The sequence below is a fragment of the Haemaphysalis longicornis genome, unplaced genomic scaffold (assembly GCF_048455015.1).
Source record: "Haemaphysalis longicornis isolate Haplotype H1 unplaced genomic scaffold, Haemaphysalis longicornis Haplotype H1 scaffold_7, whole genome shotgun sequence".
Taxonomy (NCBI): Eukaryota; Metazoa; Arthropoda; class Arachnida; order Ixodida; family Ixodidae; genus Haemaphysalis; species Haemaphysalis longicornis.
In genome coordinates this window covers 2,198,186-2,222,332 of record NW_027526422.1, presented here as the reverse complement: position 1 = coordinate 2,222,332, position 24,147 = coordinate 2,198,186, and the positions used below count along the sequence as shown (strand labels likewise).

General features: G+C 49.4%; 1 protein-coding gene across 1 annotated transcript in view; it reads left to right on the top strand.

The window, feature by feature from the left end:
* The window catches only part of LOC144144302 (neprilysin-1-like), a 205,113-nt gene that overhangs the window by 62,945 nt on the left and 118,021 nt on the right, over positions 1–24,147 (top strand). The window contains exons 6-7 of the mRNA XM_077675682.1: positions 13,561–13,644; positions 16,998–17,203. Of these exons, the coding sequence (XP_077531808.1) occupies positions 13,561–13,644; positions 16,998–17,203 (290 nt within the window). The remainder of the gene's footprint in view (positions 1–13,560; positions 13,645–16,997; positions 17,204–24,147) is intronic.

Here is a 24,147-nt window from a genome sequence, read left to right as displayed (position 1 = left end):
AGCGTTAAACCCTCTTAAGCTCCCTTTGGCACCAAGACTGCCAGAACAGAGGCCCTCGCTAAGCATGTAGCGAATCAGAAAATGGAAAATGAGGGGTTCCGTGGAATAAGACAAAAAATAAGAGTTGGCAGTCAAGAAAACCTCGGAGAGCAAAGGGGAGGATGCGGTAGCTAGGTCATTGAAAGAGATCAAGAATTTGGAAATAAAGAAAGTGGAGAAAAAATGCCCGCCAGGTGGAATCCGAACCCACGACCTCCAGAATACCGGTCTGGTGCGATAACCACTACGCTACCGGCGGAGCGATTTTCCCCTCCACTTTCTGGGGTATTTATGTTTAGGTATTTTTGTTTCCTGTGCTTGGGGATGGTAGCCAGCGCCACTCGGACTACTCGGCGTGAAGGGGACCTTCTTTTTACCCCCGGGCCGTGACTCGAGTGTCTACGACATGTCGAGAGTGGTCAACCAGCGTTGAACCCTCTTAAGCTTCCTATGGCACCAAGACTGCCAGAACAGAGGCCCTCGCTATGCATGTAGAGAATCTGAATAGGAAATGAGGGGCTCGTTGAAAATAACACAGAAATAAGAGTTGGCAGTCAAGAAAACCTCGGAAAGCAAAGGGGAGGATGCGGTAGGTGATTGAAAGAGATCAAGAATTTGGAAAGAAAGAAAGTGGAGAATGCGTGCGTGCACGCATATTACAGAGGTGGTGCCACATGTTGGCGTCTGCGGATAATACGGCGGCACCCGGTGCTTCAGCGGGCCACTACATCTTTCCCTCCCCGCCAAATCACTGCACGTAATATTGGAAGCGCACTGGAGGTCTGCGATTTCTTCTGGGCCGGCGAGGTGGTGGCCCCGGCATCGAGTCCATTTCCCTCAACCGGTACACTGCTTGCACTCTTCAGTGCCAGAGCCTGGAGCCAGACTTTGTGGCTGCGAAGCTGGCGGCTGTGGTGGGCTCGGTGGTACATGTGGTGGTACAGCGCGTGAAGACTCAACTTGATCTGCGGATGAACTCGCAGATTGTGTTTGTGGCGGACCCCCAGGTGCAGTGATCCAAGACTTCGATGGTGCGGCTGTACTTTGGTAGTCCGTCAACGGGAGCTTGTTGTGTGTGCAAGAGTTGTCCTTGTTAGTTTATTGCCCTGATAATGCCTCTTTTGGCACCGCTGATAGCTGTGAAGCGTTCCAAGTTCGACCGCCTTCCAGATAGAAGGACCAGCGACCAATTTTTGAGGATTTTAATAGTGGTCCATAACTTGAAGTGCCCTATGGTCTCTTCTTCACTGGTTTCTTCACTCGTATGTAGGTGCCAACTTGGAACTTGGGGACCCTTGCAGCTCGCTGTTGCTCAGCGTATGTCTTACTTTTTCGTTGACACTCTGCGACCCTTTTTCCTAGCGGACTCATCTCCCGTGAATGATTTGTGCTCAAGTCAGCTGTCGGCTGACCAATGACGTCCAAAGAAGTTCTCATGTGTCGGCCATGTAGAAGAACGGCCGGAGAGAGACTGGAGGTGCTGTGAGGGGTGGCTCTGTATACTCCCAAGTACTCAGTCACAGTTTCCTCACTGGACGCTGCTCCAGCAGAGCCAGGTGAATGTATGACTTCAGTACACGATTAAATCTCTCAATGAGACCATTAGCCTGTGGGTGGTACATGGCAGGAAAGATGTGGTTGATTCCACGTTCTTCAAAAAAGGACTCAAATTCCCTTGATGTGAAGTCGACCGTGAACAGACACTATTTCAGTAGGTAACCCTCACGTACGAAGAGTGCTAGAAGCAACTGCGTCACCGTGTGAGTGGTAACGTCAGTGCAAAAATGCAGTTCTGGCCGTTTTGAAAATAATCAACTACTGAAATGGCAAATCGGCAGTCTGCAGGTGCACGCTCAAAAGGAGCAACAATGTCAATAGCTAGCTCGTCCCAAGGTTTGTCAGGAAGGGGAATTGGCTTAGTGGTGTGGGTGAGATCTTGCCACTTTTGTCCGCGTGCTGACAAATGGAACAACTGCGGATAGCTGTTTCACCATGTTTGCCTAACCCTGGCCATCATACTTCTCTCGTAGGTGTTGTTTGGTTTTCACGATACGAGGGTGGGATTTGTGAGCCAGCTGGACAAAAGTCACTGTGAGCTTGGCAGGAACTACGATGCGTTTAGTACGGAAGAGCATGCCATCAACAACTGTCAACTCCTTTCGGCCTTCATAGTGTGGAGTCAGCTTAGGTGCCTGATTCTTGCGGGGCGGCCACGATGTCTGCACGTACCGGGAAACTTCTCGGAGAGTGTTATCCTCCACTGTCGCCCGACTCAGTTCATCTTGATGTACAGACATCACCAGAGACACTATTTCTTCCGACTCGGGTGGTTTTGTGGTGGGCGGTGACAATTTTTTTGAGTTCTGTGGATGCATTTCGGGGCTATAGCATTTCGGGGCCTTGTGTCAGCGTTTTACTTGGTTTGTGTCAATGTTTGGCCATAGCAAGGCAGCGTAATTCTGTGCCCGCAATATGGAGACCAACAGCTTGTACGGCATCAATACCCAGAAGCGATGTTCCACCTTGGGTAATGTGGAAGGTCACTACAGCTGTTTCCGATTTGTGCACAGTGAGGGCAGGGAACTGTCCATGCACAGGAATGTTTCGACGTGAAAAATCCAGCAATGTTAGTTGCGATTTTTTAAGCTCAACTTGGTCTCTGAAGAGGTTTTGAAAGCTTTGTTCTCCCATTATCGATACAGCTGAACCAGTGTCCACTAAAAATGTTATGAGGAACAGGGGTGATGCCAGAGAAACAGGTTGAACCCCAACATCAAAGTAGACACCCGTACGCTTATTTTTTATTTAGTACATACTGCAGTCCTCTAAGCACCACGCAGGAGAACAGTCAGTGTGTCATTTGTCAGTGTGAACAGTAAGAATGTTCATAACACTCTCAGCGTCTTCTTCTGGAACGATTTCGGCGACTCGGGCCGGGCTTCTTCCACGCCCGTGACGCAAACTTCGACAGTACTGTTGAAAGTGACCTCGTAATGGCCACACGTGAAGCAGGTTCAATCATGGGCTACACAGGCAGACAGTTGGCAGTCTTATGCGCCGGAATTTCCACACGCGGATGTGTTTCTGGAGTACGGGACGACAGCGCCACTACATAGGACACTACAGTAGTATTTTTACAAGTTATGAGAAAGGTGCCAAAGACATTGCTGGATTTCGGACCCCGTGATTGCAGAAAGCTGAAAGTATGTGGGCCCGCGGCATTACTCAACGTGTTTTTGATAAATTGTTTTTAAAAATCCACATACACCCAGTGTTTTATTATGCCTGCTACGCTGCTGGTTCGTAGTTCCCGTTGCTAATGAAAGTGTCATCAAAGGGGCCGACTAAGGGTGTACTGATCTAAAATTGCCGTTATTTTGTTGGCACTGTTGGATTCTGTCTGAAGTGTTGTCAGCTATTAAAGTTATTTTGGAATTGTGCAGTGGATTTCTGAGGAATGAACCCAGCAATCTATCTTTCCTTTATTTTTCTTCAGAGTTTGTAGAATTCCTTCGTGAGCAATAAAAATGTGTTTTTTAAAATTGTGTTTCAAAGTGATGGCTGAAGTTTCATGATTACATTTTGGTGCTTGTGCAGTTCAACAGTAGAGTATAAGTTTTTCCAAAGGAGTTTACAAAGTGTATTGGCAAACAGTCAGGTGTCCACCATCCCCTTGCAATGATAGAGCCGTTATTCTACCAAGTGGGACAATTGTTTCAGAGACTTCCCATAGATCTTTAGTTTGTTTAGATTCAACACCTCTTCCATACACTTGGAAGTTATTATTGTTCTAGCGACTTTGACGAGTTGGAGGGTCTTCAGAGTGCTGTGTCACTGATATTCAAGCATGCACAGTTGCATCTGATTATACAGCTGCGGTATGAATAGAAAATGCTGCAGCATATCAGAATAGTTCAGGACTTTAGCGCTTCATATCGCTGCTTTTCAAGAATATTCTGGCTGTACAGCTGCAGTAAGAATAGGAACCAGTTGCCCAGCAGGTTGCAATGGTTTGATGTCAGTCCTTCGAGGTGCTAATGTTGCTCCTTTGCAGAGGTGGGCTGTTGCGTCTGACTAGAAGGCTACGGCAAGAATTGCAGACCTATGTAGTACGCTGGAATGGATTCATGTGAGGCCCTCAGGCTGTAAAGCCGCTGCTTCTCAAGCACACCTCTTGTTTACAGCCATGAAGCCGCGGTGAGAGTTGAAGATGCTTATGTATGTAGTACAATGTATTCATTCCAGGCCTTCAGACTGTGGAGTTGGTGCTTCTCATGTACAGGCCGTCACAGAATAAACCGGACCAAGCAAGCGGTGCGCGAATACTATCGGCGCGACACCTTCCGGCCCAGCGCCTGCTGTCGAGATAGCGGAGGGCGCATGCGTGTCCCTCCCTAGAGTTTGTGCATGTCAGTTTCCTTTATTTCGGCTGCAGCACTTTGATCCTCTCCAATGCGAAGCGCGGCGGCGCCTTGCGCGGCGGGCCTACCGACCGGGCGTGATGCATGTCAGCAGCCGGCAGCGTGCGCCATGCGCTGATGCCGCGTAACTGTGCGTTCATCTGAGAATGTTCGTTTCGGCGCTCTTTTTATCATTTTATTGACTGAAACGCAAACTGGCGTTGAAGAAAGGCTGCGATAAACACTCACACATGACTGAACCAGTGCTGGTCGTTATGCGACAAACACACAGTTGATAGAACTAAAAACAGCGATGTTTTTTTTTTAGTTCGAGTTTTTCCCGTGCGGCAGAGGCGGTTTAAAGATGGGAGGAGGGAAGAAAGTAGGAAGGAAAGAGTTTATTCGCTTCGGAAAAATAGACCGAAATACACAGCTGTCGGTGTGAGTGAATTGCTATCGAAAAGCAATGAGGCGTTTCCTTCCATGTCACCCATTGGACAGTGATAGCTATGAAGCGTATAAAGCACGTAACTCGTCCTGCATGGTCATATTCGTGCAGAATGCCTTCCCGCGTCCCCATCGAGCAACGGAGGCACATCGTGCGACTTCGAAGGGACTACTCAGTGGGAAAGTTGCCACCTCACCGGGAGGTCTAGGACTTCTGTAAGCCGCATTATTCAAGCTTACCGCGATGATCAGGGCAGACTTATTGACGCAGAGCGCAGCGGGTGGCCTAAAGTCACCAGTGAGGAGCAGGAACTACTGATTGTCGCAGCCGCTGTGACAGATCCCCTCCTGTCTGCAAAAGAAATTCGACAGGAGCTGTCATTGAATGTCTCTTGCGAGACAATTCGAAGACGACTGAAGGAGGCGGGACTCGAGAGTTGCGGGGCAGCGCAGAAACCGCGTGTGACGGACCGCCAGAGGCTGGAAAGGCTGGAGTTCGCCCGGGCAGTGGAGCGGTGGACAACGGACGCGTGGAAGGAAGTTATATTCACAGACGAATCGACTTTCTCCACTCGCTGGGATTAACGTGTTTGGCGTCCGATGAGCCGCAGGTACGAAACTAAACTCTCAAACGTAGCTGGTAATGTGCATTCTAGATGATATATAAACTACTACAGTCATCATCATCATCATCATCAGCCTATCTACGCCCAATGCAGGGCAAAGGCCTCTCCCATTATTCTCCAATTACCTCGGTCCTCTGCCAACTGCGACCAAGTTATCCCCGCAGACTTGTTGATCTCATCTGCCCATCTAACTTTCTGCCACCCCCTGCAACGCTTGCCTTCTCTAGGGATCCACTCTGTTACCCTTAATGACCAGCGGTTATCTTGCCTTCGCATTACATGCCCTGCCCACGTCCATTTCTTTTTCTTAATCTCTACTAATATGTCCTTAACACGTGTTTGTTCCCTGACCCACTCCGCTCTCTTCTTGTCCCTTAATGTTACACCTGTCATTTTCCGCTCCATTGCACGCTGAGTCGTTCTCAATTTATTGTGTAAGAGGTCAAATCGGGAGCACGGTTTAATGTGAGAATTGTTGAGCATTTCTTCGGGGGTCCCGAGTGCAACGCTAAGCGTAATTGTTAAGTCTAGCAATGCATAACTACCTGTTAATAACTATATTTCGGAGCAACCGATATAAAATGTCCCTGTAAATTTTATTCAGCTGGGTTCATTTGAAACGTTTTAATCGTAGGTTTATAAGCACCGTTTGTTAAGCGTTTCTTGTCGCTGTTTTTTTACAAAACACTTCAGGTAACCCGCATCGGCTAACGGGGCTTTTGTAATTCCCGATGTGGAAAGAGGATGAAATTGATGCATAGTTTTATACAGGATACTGTTCGCCTACGTGGCAGTGGGGGTGCAGCCTCCGGGACGCCTGCGCCCCCGTCCCGAAATCATAAAGTCGCTTTATGAGTCGCTCCCACGACGCATTCGTGAAGTTATTAAAAATGACGGAAACTTCACACACAATAATAAGGGGAACCACTCGGACAATCACCGATGTTTTTTTTTTTTTTTTGTTCCGAACCGAATAAACCTTCGCTGTATTCAGTTCTTGCTATCAACTGTGTTCGTCGCATAACGACCAGCACTGTTTTAGTCATGTGTGAATCTTTATCGCAGCCTTTCTTCAACGTTAGTTTGCGTTCCAGTCATTAAAATGATATAAAGAGCGCCGAACAAACATTCTCAGATGAACGCACAGTTACGCGGCATCAGCGCATGGCGCACGCTGCCGGCTGCTGCCAAGCATCACGCCCGCTCGGTAGGCGAGCCGCGCAAGGCGCCGCCGCGCGTCGCATTCGAGAGGAACGGAGTGCTGCAGCCGCAGTCAAGGAAACTGACATGCACAAACTATAGGGAGAGACACGCATGCGCCCTCCGCTATCTCGACAGCAGGCGCTGGGCCGGAAGGTGTCGCACCGATAGTATTCGCGCGCCGCTCGCTTGGTCCGGTTTATTCTGTGGACGCCTGTACACACCAGTGTAATTTTTGTATAGGACCCACACCTCCGCCATCACCTTTTCCAGCTCTCCCAGTATTGGCGTTTTCAATGTGCGTGCACAGCCTGGACAGCTTTCATGGCGCGGAAAACACTACTCGAACACCGTGCCATGAAACAATATTTTTTTATGTTGTGCGACAGCATATATGAAGATACGGCATCACTTTAACCTTGTTTTCATCGGGCCTCAGCAGTTTGGTTTTGCCCTTTAACCTTGATGCGGAAGCAGTCTGTAGCCGCCTTAAGCACTGGTGTCAGAAAACCCTCTGCAGTTAACCCATGAGCCTGGCGGTCAGTGTGTTCCTACATTACATGGACACAACGTTTCTGCAGCGCACTGCAGAAACGTAATGTGGCTATGCCTCATCAGGGATGGCTCAGAGGTACTGCATTTGCCTTGTATGGGGGAAGTACAGGGTTCGAATCCGCGCACCGCCGGGCACCCACTGGTTCCTTTAATGGGTACAGGTGTCCCTGGTCGAGTGCGGACTTTTGAAAGGAAAGCTCACGCCTGGGAAGCTGCCTTTACCCTTGCGAGGGCCTTCTGAACTTTGTCAACCTGGTGGGGCCCCGGCCTTCTACAACACCGCATTGCCCAAGGGTGGAAGAGTCTGGCGGCATGTCCTTCCACAGGCAGTTACCGAGTAGAGCGTCCAGCATAGCTGTGGAAGTCACCATGTGCATTCGCGTGCCTTGGTGGTGCCGGGCACCTATTGAGAAAATAGGTACAAGCCTGGCGCTCGGCCCTTGTTACCACTAGAAGATGCTCCTGGCGTGTGACTACAACGCTTGAAAAGTTGACCCAGCTTGTACAGGAAATCACCTCTATGGAATGAGGTGGCTGGAAAGGGCAATTTGTTTTGTTTGTGCCCCACACGATTGATCAAATCAATATAAGAAAAAGGGACTGCTAGCACACATCTTTCCCTCAAAAATTTCAATTTAAGGGACAAAATGTCTACGCAAATTGTAGCGAAAACTGGAAAGCGGCAATAAAGTACATAAGTAGTTTACTGAAACACTGGCACCGTTGCCAATTACTGAAATTTTAGAAATTGGAGCTGAGCTGGTGGTAGATAGCGGCATTGCAGTTGTAGAGAATAAGTGAAAAAAGTTTTGTCAATGGCACCTGCATGATTTCGGTGACACAGGTTTTGGGACTAACATTCTCAGATGTAGGCTATAATTTATATTTTAAGCACCTGCAATGCAGCCTACTAGGGAATGGTGCTATGAGATGCCCCATACCCTACACTGTACCACCAAATTGACGTGACTCTGGACTCTGAACCACTGTTCACCGGTACGGAAAATAAACAAAACCGTTCGCGAATGACAGTCAACAGGTGCAGTTTAAGTTTAACGCTCTCTTTATCTATTTTTGCTGCTAACCTTTCAATTCTGACACATACGCGTCCTGTGGAAATAGAAATTTCGAGAAATGTGAGCACGGCCCCTGTAAAAATGGTCCCAAAATCAGAGGCTGCAGTACTATTCCAATATTATTCCTGCGATTATATCACCGTTTGTTAGCTGGCTGAGAAAGAAATCGTCCAAAGTACTTCCCGCCCTTGCATTTCAGAAATACAATACCCAGAACTACAACTTTTTCGGAGGCTGTGTTTTTGTTCGTGAACTTGACTAAAAATAGTTACTACAAGTGCAGGATGCGCTCTTTATCAAGCGTAGATAAGGTGACGGGGATTTCGAGAAAGCCCTTGCTTATAGCGTTCCGTCCAGGCGGAACGCCAAACAGCGTTCCCGGCTCACAACTCGCAGTGAAGGCAGTCTCTGTGCATTTTTACCATACCGCTACCGCTCACTGTTAGTTAGTAAATACCATTAATAATTACATCGACAATTACAGCTTCGGCAACGGGCATCGGGGCAAGCATCCGCACTGAAATGGTCCATGTCCAAAAGCTTAGCATGGTCCATGTTCCATGGTCCATGGTCCAAAAGCTTGGCATACCGCTGAAAAACAATGCGACCACAACCATTGTCACTCGAGAATGTAAACACAAGCAGCGCGTCATCGCTTCCTGTACGATCGCGCTCGCCCGCTGTTTATTTATTTATTTTTTTACAACTGCTGCTACCACTAGAAGGCGCTCGTGGCGCATCCGCCCCACTTTCGTAAATGCGTGAAACGTTTCGATGCAAATGCTTACACGCGCAGCAATATTTTCACTTTTTATGATCATCCTTATTACTACGTAATGCATAAACGGCTTCGCGTATTTGTTCTTTGTTTTTTTTTTTTTTTAATGCAGAGCATTTCCGTAACTCACGATGTCACCCGCGTTGACGTCCGTAGTCGTAGTCCACACCCCTCCCCCTACACTATATGAAAAAATACTATCTGGCGCCTGGTTTCGATCCCTCGACCCCGCGGGCGGAACGCAATGTACATGGTGCTCTTCCCACTGCGCCACAAAACCGACACAGAATTGGAGGCTACGAACGCGCCTTATATCCTTGACTCATTCAAACTACGTCAAGAAGCTGCTGATACAACGCATTCACTACCACCAACTCCCTAAACACTAAACGTTAACGCAATACACCCACCCCCTATGCGACGCATTTACTCGAGTCCCCCTCGCGGGGAGATGGGCCCAATTTTACGATAGTAAGCGAAATAAGTGACCGCCAAAAACAACGCGTTGTGGACTGCGCAGTAAGGTGCCGGCACGTGCGAGAACCGCTCGCGCTGTTCGTTCCAGGCAGGGGGCGCGCGAGCACTGCGAAGGCGGGAAATTTGAACTGCTTTGGACAAACCTCCGTTCAATTCATCAAGAGAGAAGTGAGACAGGGAGGCGAAGAGCGTGATGGGTAGTAGCAGTAAGCGGATAACGGTGCCGCAGGCCGTTATGGCGAATCACTGCTTTGCATGTTTTCACGTTGACAGCTTTCACGTTGAGTGGAACGGCTTTAATTTTTTTATTTTTGTGGGACGTCACCGGAAGTTTTGCCACTACACCGTTTTGGAGACGGAAACACGCAGCTGCGGTGAGTTACGTGGTATCACTTAAACGTCAAAGTCTCACGCATCGCGAAACCTGCTGGACTAGGTCAATATCGCTTTCGCAATAAAATTCCTCGGAGCACTGAAGTGCCGCGAGTGTGCTTACGCGCTTTGAAGGAGAAAGCATGGCGATACTTGCCGATAACGCTTTAACTGGCAGATTGGCTTGCATTTCTCTCTTCGCTTTCGTTTCTTTGTCTTTTCTGCGTGGCTGGGATGCACCTGTTGCACTCACGTGCCATGCACCATTCTGTGAATTTTACGTTCCCAATTCACAGTTTTGTGCAGCCGGCTCATTGCCCGTCAAAACTCACGCGCTCTGTGCAGTCCCCAAAGTTTATGTGCGCCAAGAACAAAGGAACGACAACGACGACAACTTTTGTTCCAGTGCAGGCAACGCCGATATTCCGCTCCGAGGTAGATACAAGCCCGGCACTTCTGGTGCGATGCAGAGCATTATGGGAACGTGTTGATAAACCCCGCCCCGTCCCCAGTCCGACCTAACAGACACAAAACACTTCAATGCGTAGAGAAGGAGAAGGAATAAAAGTGCCTATAAAGCAGCTAGCACTTACTTAATCACAGCGCGAAGGAAGGATCTGTCCCGTTCTTCGCGCTGTGATTAAGTATGAACACGTACTAACTCGCCCAACTTGCAGCTGTCCTATATAAAGCAGTTAGCCCTGGGGAAGAGTCCTCATTCCAGGATTCCTTGAGTCCGTGTTAAGGGAACATCTTACAGAAAGTAATCTGCAGAAATTCAGAGAATTGGCCGCTAATGCGCCACATTCTTCTGCCGCTCGTGCAGTGTGGGAGTCCGTGCAGCCAAATATGGCTATGAGTAGCGAAAGACGTGGGGTTATTTTTTTAAGTTTTCTTATTTTCCTTTTCGTCAATGATGTAAATACTATACCAACTATACTATAGCGATGAAGTGCCTTTGCTTCACTAATTATGTTTTTTTTTTCGAAGATGCCAGGCGTACGGCAGAGTTGGCCCATTTACGCTGTTGTTACGCAGTCGGACCTCGTTGTAACGAAGTGGCATCGGGGCAGCAAATTAGTTCGTTATTTCCGATATTCGTTTTAACGCCAGAGGCAAAAATTGGCTCTAACAAATCTACAATCTGGATCGCGCAAAAACACTGGACACAAAAATGCATTTTTTAGGCTTCGAATCCTCTATAAACAAGGTAACCCTTACCTTACCCCTTATTGCACTTTAAGCTGAATGAGCCGCAACATGAGTACGTGAAATTACAACAAAGCAAGGTTCACTTCACAAAATTATTTGGTCAAGCATGTGTCTTCATCTCGTGCCTACTCACAGCACTTAGCAGGATGGAGTTTCGCACACTGTCCATGTACAGAAGTGGCTTTATACTTGTGCAGTTTTGGATGCCGGAGGGTTTTTTCAGGTAGCTTGTCAGTGTCCTGGGCAAATATTTCTTCGTTATATCCGACATCACGCGCGCCTTACGGTTTCAGTTTAGTTATAAAAGAATAAGTGTCGTTGAAATAAAGCTTGACCAACAAATGATCGTATTTAGTACGCTATAGCCGACGATTCGATATATCATTTTTTGTTATAATGAGGGTCAACTGTACCTTTTTGCTATGTTCTTTTGCGGGCTTTTCTCGTTTATTCTTCGGTTTTGGGGGAGACGTATAAAATGAATATTTGTGATTTTGTGAGATCTCTTTTGCGAAAATTCTATTTTTTTATTTTTGGTTTTTCCGATAAATTATATCCATTTACGCTGTTATAACGATTAAGGTGTTACTTTCGACAAATCTGAATTTTTTGCGGAAATGCAAGGCATTACATGATACGCCATTCTCGCTATTTTTTATTCGTATTGCCAACGTTTTTTTTGCGGACTTTTTTGTTTATTCTTCGGTTTTTTTGAGGTGTACAAGATTCATACTTTTTATTTTGTCAGATTATTTTTGTGAAATTTTTATTTTTCCTGATTTTTATTTTTTAGTTCTTAAAAATTCTGTACGACAATCTCAGTTTACACCATTTACACCATTATAACGAATATAGGTGTTACTTTCACGAAATCTGCATTTCTGTGGAAATGCAGGGCATTACACGGTACTGGCTGCGGGGGTACTAGGCACAGAATGATACGCATTAGACCCACAGTAGTCCTGGAAAAAAGCTGAGCATGCAGGGTCTCATACCTATAGGTCGTTCGCTCCAAAACCTGCCATGCCACCACCTTAGGCTACTGAGGCCCAACAGCGGCGTCCTTTTACGGGTCGCTCGAAATAACGGGCGTGTTTCAAGCGAACCAGCCGGAGGCGCCGGGTGAGGTCCGCAGTGGATGTGGGAGCAAAATGTAGTTTGCCAACACGCGGGGATAACGTGGTATTAATTATGGCCTCGATCCTGCACAGTGCCTGGGAACGTCGCGTGGCCTCTGCGACAGGTGTAACCACATGCAGCGCCGGGGAGGGTTATTGGAAGCATCGCGTATATCGAGGATATAACGAGACCAGCAACCTGGCTGCAGGCTAGGGTGCTCGACACGTTAGTGAACCTAAACCGTTTCTGTCAATGTGCACCACCCATTGCGTTGCTGATGCCTGTGTGATTTCTTGCTTCGCCCGTTCCAAGCCGGTGATAAACCTAGGCGGGAAGAGCGCGCTGGCAACGCACTCGGCTCCTACTCTGGACTCTCGCGCTCGAGTCCTGCGGGAACTCTTCAAATGTGCGTTTTTCAGCTGCTCCTCGCAGCAGCGGCCATTTCCCGCACCGGCCAACAACAATGGCGGTCTTTCGCAGAATGGGCTTTCCGCCTCTAAAAAACATGGTAGTTTTCGGCGCCGACGTTGAGTGCACCGCAATGGACTGCTGGGTAAATTTCAAACCGTTTGAATATCCGCCGAAATCTCGCTCTTGTTTTGAGCGAAGCTCTTTAGTCCGTGTACAACCCTGCAGGAACGGCCTGGTAGCGGCCCTCTGACCTTCAAGCAGGCGCGTCAACGTCAAGCAAACGCACGTGCGGTTCTCCGCGCCTACGGAAGCCCCACCGGCCACGCCCCGGCCTCTGGTGAAAGCGTCTAAGCGCTCGTTCGCTCCAATGTGACAGAGGGAAAGAGTAAGGCCATCAGAAAACGATGCCTCATCAGAGTTTACCTCCAGCGGTGCTGCGCCGAACAGCGTCTCACCGTGCCATTGTGTGCGTGTTCACTGCGCGCTCGCCCGAAAACCGCTCGACGAAATTGGCTTCATCGCGTTCAACCACGGCAAAATTTACGGCTGTTCCCGAGACGCAAAACTTCCCTTATAGAGACGACCGCCGCCCACGCTCGAGAGAAATAAATCATGCTCGTGCCTGTCACCTAAGCACTGCGTCGCCGCTACAGGTCGCATGCTAAAAAGCTTCGCTGGTTGGTCTGACAGGGGTTCTTTTTCGGCTAAGCCGGTATTGTCGCTCTGGACCTCGTGGTCTGACTCACCGGGTTACCTTTGTACATGTTCAACTAACACAGGCAGCTACATCTCTGGCTGGCCATAGGGACAAAAGCTCACCGCCTTTATGTATGCTGTTCTGCTTGCAGATTTGCTTGAAGAGCCTGCCAACCCGTACGACAACAGCGCCACCATCAAGGCAAAGACGCTTTACAACTCGTGCATGAAGCTGAGTAAGCCTAAGTTGCTTGAACCTTTCGGAAAATTTTCAGCCCCCGTCGTTGTCATTTAGAGCAACGCAATGGGTTTATAAAAAGTAGCAGCGACTTAACGCTTGGCTGGGGGCGACCTGTGCCGGCGCCCTGTTTTCGCTGTGCATGCATGTGCCAACCATAACATAGATTCACAAATAACACGCTAACCATACGATCACGTAGAGAATTAAGGGACGCAATCAAGCTATTTCAGCAATATCTAGTGTGTTTACGATGGGGATGCATCTTTTACTCACAGACGGCTCTCAAAATATATCAAAAAGCAGTTTCTTTGCCAACATCTTCGAGATTAGACATACTTGATCGGAAGGGAACTGCCTACGCTCCCTGCTAGTGTATGCACTGCTGCACGCAATGCCATGTCATTTCGCTGACATTTCGGCCAAACGATTAATCCCAGCTATAAGCCGTGATTCAAGAACACTGTTCGAGTAGCTTGCACGAGTCACACATAATCGTGTTTCTCGTCCAAATGGTTATTCGGGAGAACTAGTCGACCTTAAACGACGTTTAACTCCGGCATTCTCGCCCAGGCGGTGACTTGCTCAAAAAATGCCCGACAGAGTTCTGTTCTCGTACAGTTCTGTTCTCGTAAATACCAAAATAGCTGAAATATTTTTTGAGCCCAGCAGCAGAAAGCTACAATTTTATTGATATTGCAACTGTGGTCGAGGCTTTGTTTTCCTGCCCTTGATTTGCTGCGTACGATTCACTTTCCCTGGCCCTGCGCCGGTTGACAATGTTGGGCTTCTGCATGCGAAACAGCCCGTTTAATTGTGCTGCCAATGCCGCACTGGTAGCGCGGGCGAGGTTGACCCACCGATCACTTCCTCGCGCCCTTCTTGGCCGAAAATTGTGTAAAACACTTCCAACTCTCGAGGGGCGAATGAACATTTCTTCCACCTCAATGCAGCCGCTCGGCTACAAAACAGCGTTCTCGGAAACTTTGCAGTTGAAGAAAAATTCGTCCTGGTCCAGGAGTCGAATCTGGAACACCGCTTATCTGGGGCAGTCGCTCTACCAACTGAGCTAATCAGGAGGCTAGCCGTTTGTAGCGCGAGAACGAATCGATCAGCAACTCGAAACGCTGGACACGTGTTCAATTGTTGAGGTGTTCAAAAGCCGTTCATTGAGGTGTATATCGCATGATCCTTCGCAGAAACGCATTCCACCTTGTCGGGATTTCCCTTAAATCCGGTCAATTAACTGTTGAGGTATTTCCTACCCGTTTATACGGGTGGGCTTAAACATTTTTCTATGAGCGGGGCGGGGTTGTTCCTCACGATGTTTAAAGCCAAATGAATTGGCATACTTTATTACCAGCCGTGTTGTTCAAACTTGAGGTTGGTGCGGGGGAGCTAGCAAAAAATACCAAGAAAAGTTCTGCGCTGCCTGTAAAGGGTGCACCACTGTAGATAGGGTACTATAACAGTGAAGCCGGCTTTCGCAACGGCTCGAGCGTGAGAACATGGGGTGCATGCGTATGCGCAACTCTTACTATGCCATTTTAAAGGTGATAGTCTTTTTGGGCAACTAAAACGGAAGAAAAATGGCGAAGCTTCCACTAGTAGTGCAAGGCTGCAGCGGCAGCAGATCTGGGAGTCGACCTATAGGATCTTCCGGTTTTGCTAAGTTTTGCTAGGTTTTGCTAGGCTTCGCTCAGTCTTGTCAGGCTTTGCGATGTTCTTGCTAGGCTAGGCTAAGCGTTGATGGGTGAGGCCAAGTTTAGCCGCATTTTAAAAGGCCCTTCCGGTCAGTCCTTCACGCTGGCAGTGGATGCCAGGGGGAGAAGCTGAGTCGACCCGCAGCTCCGCGGTTTCCACAGCCTTGTACCACCAGTGCAGGCTGCGCTTTTCTTTCTTTTCTTTTGCGCGCAGCCGCCCGCCGGCTGAGCGCCGCTATCTGTATTCTTGCGCCCGTTGCCCTCCTTTTATGCCGCGCCTTACCCGAGTAGAGTTGAGCCCGGCTGCGAGGCTAGCTCTCGACGCTGCTGGAAGCTGGGCTTGACTAAAGTTGAGCCCTGCTGGAAGGCTAGGCAGCGAGCCTAGCGCGTGCCTTCCGCGTTTTGTTGACGCGCGCTGCTTTCGTGCTCTCCCCCGTCGCCAGAGAGCACCACGCGCGTCTTTTTTCTTTGTATTTTTTTTTTGTTGACGCCACCGGACCAAGTTTGAGCTTAAGCAGTTTCGCTGTTAAAAGAACAGCTCACTTCGTGTACGGGAAATAACGTACACACTTGGCTTCCGGTTTGTGGCATCATTCTTGCGCCAAATAAATGGTCTCCCAAAAGAAACTTATCAGGAACACCGCACGTTGTCAATGAGTCTTCATGGCAGCCACCTCTAAAATGAGGTTGCCTATTAATGGCGACTGGAAAAGGTAACACGAAGCATGTGCGTGAAGGTATGGATGCACAAGCTTTCTTATACTGCCGTGTACACAACGGGAACGCGAAATAACTATTCGTTCATATGTCTGCGAGACACGAGGACGTGTTACTATAAGTTAGTCATCTTTGGGACGAAATGGCGAATTCGTTTATCTCGGTTTCATAATTTTTTTGCGCTAGTTTCTGTCTTGCATAAAGCGCAAGGGCGGGAAGAATTTACGCGTTGTCATAACTTTGAGTATAATGCTGTTAGGTCGTGGGTAAGCAATATAAGGTGAATTAGTGACGTAGACTCTGAGTTTTTCTGCAGCTCTTAATTTGAAGCGTCGGATTAAGGTCTTGTGATGAAAGTAACGAGCTTAGCAATGGGTGTAAGCTCCTTGAAGTAGTTACACCCCTTCGATTAAAGTGCTAACACCCTTACTTGTAGATTTACGCCCATTCTGAGTAGAGAAATGGGTGGTGTAATAGCGAACAAATTTATTTTCTAGTAGTGCTTTGGAAGGGTGGGGCATCGGTTGTAAATAATTTATTCATTAAGGCCATGACATATGACATTAACATAAAAAATACTAGATGCGCTTCCCTCTTCGATTTTGTACGCTCGCATACTGGTCCGTTGGGCAAGCCATTATCTAAATTAGCGCTAAAATACTCCACTCATGCAACGCGCCCATCCATTCTAGCAAATGGTTCCCTCAGGCTGGCTACAAAGGCGGGAGCAGGAACTCTGTAAGACTATGCGAGTGCCTGCTCGCTGTCCTTGTCCCGTGCCTGTGTGCCTGCTTACCCGGTGCGGGGAGAAGTTGAGGATGTGTTGTGCGTGTCGAGCAAGAGACATCCCAACATTTTGCTTGGGCAGCTTTGGCGATGCTGATGACGAGACTGGCCGATGAGCCTGCCCGCATGCGCGCCCTCGTCGCAGGCGTGATCGAGGAGATCGGCGACCAGCCGCTGCGCGTGGTGCTGCGCTCGCTGGGCGGGTGGCCCGTGACGGAGCCCAACTGGACGGCGCCCCCGTGGGGCATGGAGCGCGTGCTGGGGGACCTGCGCGGACGCTTCGACCAGGGCGTCGTCGTCGAGCAGTGGGTCGGCCCCGACGACAAGAACTCCTCCGTCAACATCATCCAGGTGCCTCCCTCCCTCCACGTCCTGCGGCCCACGACGCCCGTCTCGGGCTGAAGTCGAACCCGGGACTCCCTCGCATGACGTCGTTCTTCGTATCTCATACGTCACTCCCCTTGTTTCCTTTGTCTCCTGTCCCGCGCTGTCGGTGACACCGGCCGTTCCCGCTCAAGGCAACTGCAGCTACACATCCCCAGCAAGCCTACGGGCTCACGGAGAGGCTGAACCGAACGCTGGCGGATATGCCCGCCCGCCGATGCCCTTCGTGACATGTGCGTACAACTCACCCCGCCCACACTACTCGTCACCTTCTCCGGGGCCGCAACACCTTACCCTGCGGCTAGACACACTGCTCTCAAATACCGCCGCCCCACCCACGGAGCACATATGTGCACCAAGTATCACTCGCCACGAACACGCACGTCAACTGGCACGTACGCGGCTCAATAGAATGTTTCAGCGTAGCGGGTAGCGTACACCCCGCTAGCGACACGGTACGCCACTGCACATGCGCATGTTCGTTCTTAAGTATTCTGACTATAGTCTAGCTAGTTTTTCTAGTACAATACATCTTCCTTCCTCTAAAAGGCCTACGGTTATAACCCGCAGCTTTCCCCTTTTTATGCCCTTGCCAGCCTTTTCTAGTTTCTTTTTAGTTCTTGGCGGGAAATGGCAAGCTAAGCTTGTAGGCTCAGTAGTTACCCTGGCAGCAGCGGTCACAGAGATTTTTTTTTTTTTTTTTTTTGAGGGGGGGGGGGGGCGAGGCGAATAAAGAATCGCTCCCCTCCTTGCGCCAATTCTGTGGAGGTGGTGATAACCATGAAGGCGTGTGCGCGTATGTGGTGCAACCCGGTGGGATTTAACTTCGCGCAAGTGGAATGCTTAAAAAAACTAAAAATAAGAAACTGGGGACCTCTTTGGGGGGGGAGGGCGACCACCCCCTTCGCCCCCCCCCCCCCCTTGGGACCGCCACTGTACCCTGGTTTAACGTCGCTGGCGTATACCCTGCTGAAGAATCGGTCCGGTAGTTTTATTATCTCGTTATATAGTGCGTAATGCTACCCCGTTCGTCTTTGAGGGCATACATTACGTCTTTCTTAAGAGCTAGATTCTCCTTAGTTTTTTTAAAGACAATAGACTTTCTTGGGCTACTTAAACACAGAAATTTTGGTCTGTCTGTCTGTCTGTCTGTCTGTCTGTCTGTCTGTCTGTCTGTCTGTCTGTCTGTCTGTCTGTCTGTCTTTAAATGACAACTTTATCACAAAAAAAACCTGGTATCAATGATTAACAACCTGAAACAATTATACATGTGCAGCGCCTGTTGCTACAAAACTAACAGATCCCGAAGGCTGCCAGTTATAGACACTTACAGAAACACACAACAAGTTTCAAGTTGATTGTAGACAGAAGATTAACATGCGATGGAAACAAGTATACAAAAACATTCGCTTCAAGAATGCAGCAATTTACGGAACAAAATTGGTGTTAATGTCACAACGAGTGCTGTAGCGCAATAACACCCAATTCTAACACCAAAATCAATTTTAACAACGAAAATCTCCAAGGTCACAGGTCTGGAAAGCTGGCATGAATAATAACCCTTTTGCAAGACACCTCTAAAACCCGCGTATACCAATGTCGCAGAAACTCTTCCTCACCTAACAGGGCCAACTCGCCTTCGATAAAGGTCACGAGGTGTTGTCTGAAAAAGGAAAGCAAGTGCCACTGCATACGTAGCCTGTGATTCTGTGCAACGGCCCTGCAGCAATTACGCCATAGTACCAAATCGCCTATTGCTACGATTAGTTTGCCTAGGGGAGTGCCAGGGCACTGTTCTCTCAGTTGATACCGTGCAAGCCCCTAACTTGGACCGGCATGATGTATGATGCGCCAAAAGCAACGCGCTACAGTGCAGCTTGAGAAAGTGTGTGCCGTGGATACTGTTTGACCGCAGTTGGGACAGGAACAGTTCTGTGTCACTCCCCACCGAAATAATGTCTTTTGTAGGAAGAATTCGCGAAGCTTTTTGCCACTGCATGTTTTTGGCATCCTCGATTCAGCCACCCGGCCAAAGTGAAACAGAAAGCACTAGCATTCATTTCTCTATGCATAAACTGCTCAAAAGCCTTATATACCCACAGCCAAATCTAAACGTCTAAGTCCGGTGTCTGTGTTCATACTTGTCAACATTGTTGAACAAGAACAGGACATTACGCAAGTATACGACAGAAAACCAATGCATGAGTGATATTTGCAGTGCTTTTTTATTTAAAAAGTTACGGATGCTTGGTATTTCCGATAACAAATGGAATACTACATCAACTGCAGGAAACCGTCGCCTGCTATTGCCCGCTCTACTATAGCGCCTGTCGGAATTTAAGAAATCAAACGGCAACAGCAACGAAAGGCTCCACTAGACAGCTTCCACGTTCCGCTTGGAACGCTCGTGGAGTAGGGAAACGTGGTCCTATAAACGTTGTAGCAGGGTGCCTCGATTAGCGCGCGTTTCCGCCGTACAGCAGCGCTAGCATCGAGGCACCCGACTTGGAGCAGTGCAACGCGGTAAATTTAAATTGACTTGATCAAACCTCTAGCGGGTTATTTTGGGAGGAACGAGACGGGAGGGGAACAGCATGAGAGGTGAGCGGAAAAAGAAGGGAGACGTTAAATTGGCCGGGGTGCCAGTCGACTATCGTCTTTCGTCGACATTTGCGACGAAAGGAGCCGATACGCGGCCATTTTTATGCTTCCTCGTTACTCCAGCGTTTCGTCGATGGCTGCCACGTTGTACGCACGAATGTCGTTTGTTTTGCTTCTGTTAATCAATTTCGACACCTCCGCCGATTCAATTTGATCTACCGTATTCTTACGTTTCGCAGATAGTTCCTTCGTTTTCTCAGTTAGTTTGTTCTCTGCGTGCTGCTTCTCCCCCAGCTGCCGACTGTGGGATCGCCGCTGCTGCGTTGCTGTTGCTTAGAACCTACGCACTGCCCCTGTTCTCGCCGGTTAAAAGCACGAATCTGTTCTGAAGGGTTATTTTCAACTCCTGTGTTCTGGCTCGAACTGACTCCACGTTTGATTTCCCTACCTTGCGCTAGTTTCCGCTTTCCATTCTCAGACTCAGCCGTATTTTTCACCTAACCATACTAGCATGATCGCTGCTCCGAATCTTTCCTGTCACCCCCACGTAAAGTTTAGAACGCAGACTACTCATTAGTAAGCACTCGTATTAGATATGTAACCGCCGCAGTGGCTCAGTGGCTATGGCATTGTGCTGCTGAGCCTAACGCAGGTTAGATCCAGGCCACGCTTGCTGCTTTTCAGATAGAGGCGAAAAGCGAAAAAAAAATAAAAAAAAAAAACGCGCGTCGAGGTTTCGATGCACGTTACAGGGACCCTAAAGACAACAAGCAAGCTGGTTTCAAACGACAGTCTGACCTTCCCGTAGCCATTTTGCCGTTGATTCGGGGCCGAAAGATGCCTGAATTGCTGAGAATTCGCTGATCGAAAAAGGTGGATGATCCTTCTTTCACAGGAATCGGTAAAACACGAAAGTGAAATGTGCCTTCACAAGAGCAGTTGAATGTTTATCGTGCATCAATATTAATTAACTCGCACATCGGTATTCAGATTTCGTCGGCATGGCACCGTTAGACGCATGAACATTGGACACTGGATTACACGCGCCGGAGCATTGCGCAAATCCGATTTAAACCCGAGGCACTCGCAAACCGCGCGAACGAAACCAAAGTGTTGTGAGCGAGTCATTTGGTGAATTCACGGTCCGCTTGATGATTTGCGGGTCGGCAGCAGTCCTGCGGGTGTGCTTGGCAAGCGACGTCCTGCTGGCAGGTCACCTCGGCAAAGGTGCGACCACTTCGGTCCTGCTACGTGGCGTGAACGGCAGACGCTTGCGTTGCGACGAGCTCAGCTTCTGGAACGCCAGAGGCAGAGTTCGTAGCTTGGACCGCGAATGCGTGAACCGGTTCCCGCTGTCGTCTCTCGTCGCACCAAAGCAGTCTCAGGAGAGCGACATCCGCCAGTCGGAACCGTTGCCTTTCTGCTTTAGTGCAAGTTTTCTTACACGGGGCCGTGGAGGCACACGTCATTCCTCCACCGTGCACGGGGCCATCACACCCGCAGCATCAGCGGCGGATAAACACCCCAGCTTACGCTGCTAACGCTGCCCTATCGAGGCGCCAACTATCGGAGCTCATTAGCGTCTTGGCGGACTACTTCGCTTCACCTCTCCCAGACGGCAGCACCATCTAAATGGGGAATGTTATAAGGAAGCTGTATATAAGGCGCTTTCCTAGAGCTATGGAGGCTTGAGTTCGTATCCCAGTTGGCTGCAGGGCACCTCCCGTAGCGGCCAGAGTGATGATGAGCTCGAATCCTAGCGCCGCCGCGTCAATTGATCTTTTTCTGGCGATGTAATTTTCGTGACGGATATGACGTAGGTGAGATTTTGCTGTACCGCAGCATAAACACTTTTGCGTTAGACCATGTATCTTTCCATTAAGAAAAAAATGAACCGCCCCAAGTGTGGAAGAGTAGCGCCATTTAGCGGGACACTCGTTGGGTACGACAGATGTTGCGCACGCTTGAAAATACTGACCTCGGCGAAAATCTCGTGTTTTATCAGAAGAGCCTCTTGAAGGGACACTGTCGCGCTCCTGGCTCGAATAATCACCCTTTCCATCGTTTATCCGGGCGATAAGGTGGTATTTATTTTATAACTGAGCCTGGAAGAAGAAGAACGACCATGCGCGGTTTGCCACAGCCGCACCAAATAAAGAAGTGACATCATGAACACAAGCTGCTACGTAATTGGATGATGTCCGAGAATAGAATTCAAACCAGTTTCGCTTTCGGTTCTGTGAAACATGCTTGGCACCCGACGTTATCGTTGGGTGAGCCTTCTCGATATTGCCGCGAACCATGTATGGGTTTGTTTATTTATTGTTTGTTTTTAATGCCCGGCCGCGCTCGGCTCTTTTATCTGTGTCCCATGCGAAGTGCGTGTTCCATTCTTTATTTTTATGCCGCACGGGCTATCTAATTCAGATAAGGAGACTGTTTCGCCCTAACGTCACTAGTGTAGAATAATCTTCCTTGACCTACAATGTTCTGGATGTGAATCGACGCTTCGAGAACCACGGGCGCCGAAAGATAAAAAGCCTGTAGAGCAGACGCCGCAAGATTATTATCGCCGACGTTCGTTACCGCACGTCACTTTGTTGACTGCAGCTTCGCCGCCTGTGTATTCTTTGAGTTGTTAGGGGAGCACAAGTTCGCTCCAATAAACGTCTTTCCCTTGAAGACAACTGCATCGTCTTTGGCTTCGTGACATCTGGTGGAGGTGCTGTACGCACCCTTTATGCTCCATACGAGATCTGGGAGCCGCCAGGCCAGTCCAAGTAGAGCCAGCAGCCGACTACAAGGTTTAAATTTCCGCCCGAGTTCGGCCTCCTGCCAGAAAGACCCAAGACAACGACCGCTGCAAGCACCACCACGGTGCGAGAAAAAACGTCGCAAATCCTGCTGCAGCAGCCCAGGGAACCGCCAACATTCCGAGGAGCCCCCGCTGAAGACCCGGAGGAATGGTTGGAGAAGCTGGAGCACGTCCGCACCTTCAACAGGTGGGACGATGAAGAAGCCTTCCGGCATGTTTTCTTTTACTTGGAGGATGCAGCTCGAACTTGGTTCGAGAACCACGAGAGCACCTTGACCAACTGGACGCAATTCAAACGCGAATTCCTTAAAACCTTCACTACCGTGGTGAGAAAAGAACGAGCTGCGCTTTTGCTGGAAACTCGAACGCAACACCCCAACAAAGGAGTCGTAATCTTTGTTGAGGAAATGAAGCGACTATTTCGTCGCGCGGATCCGGAAATGACGGAAGAAAAGAAACTGAGGTTTCTGATGCGAGGAGTAAAGCAAGAACTTTTTGCTTGCCTTGTCCACAACCCCCCTAAAACGGTTGCCGAATTCGCGTCTGAAGCGGCCGCCATGGAGAAGACCTTAGAAATTCGTACGAGGCAGTAAGACTGTCCCCTCAATGCGCTAGTTGCGGACACGATCGATACCGGGGCTATTAGCTCTGACACACTACGTGAGCCAATCCGCGCTGTCGTCAGGGAAGAACTGCGGAAACCCTTGCCAACAGCACCGCAACCCCAAGTCACCTGTATGAGCGACGTGATCAGGGAAAAAGTCAGCTCGCTTTGGGGACTTCTACGCCATCCGAAGTACCACGCGAGCCACAAGCTATGACCTACTTCGCGGCTATTCGTCGACCCCGCCCTGCTCCTATCCGTCGTCAAAAATCCTATCCATCGTCCTACCGCCCGGCCCCCTGCAGCCCAAAACCAGACCCCGAGGAAGACGGACGTATGGCGAACCGCCGAAAATCGCCCGCTGCGCTACCACTACAGAGAGGCCGACCACATCTACCGTCGCTGCCCCTACAGGAGGCTCGGTTTGCGAGGGTTCTCCGTCGACGCACCCCGCCCCCGAACTGGCCAGCGCCCATCGGAGATCGAAGAGTACCTGTCCAACACCAGCCGTGATCCAGCCCGTTTCAGCCGTTCGCCGTCGTCCTACCCATAACAATCGCCGAACCGCCGTAGCAATGTTGACTTCGCCCGTGGAAGGTCCCCCAGCCCATCCGGGGGAAACTAAAAGCAGCAACTTCTGGAGGTGAAGTTGCTCTACGGCGAAAAACCGGAAACCCTCCAACGACGCGAGGACGCGCCGAAGACAGTGATTCACGACATGCCCTCATCCAGACGAGCCGACCTGACCCTGACGAGACTCCCGAACACGACGACAGCTACACGGCGCGACGCGTACCCGACATGGCCGAGACTGCCGATGCGAAGACGACGACAACGACGACGCACAGTGCCCGACCGTCAACACGCACAAGCCGAGATGCGACGCCCCGA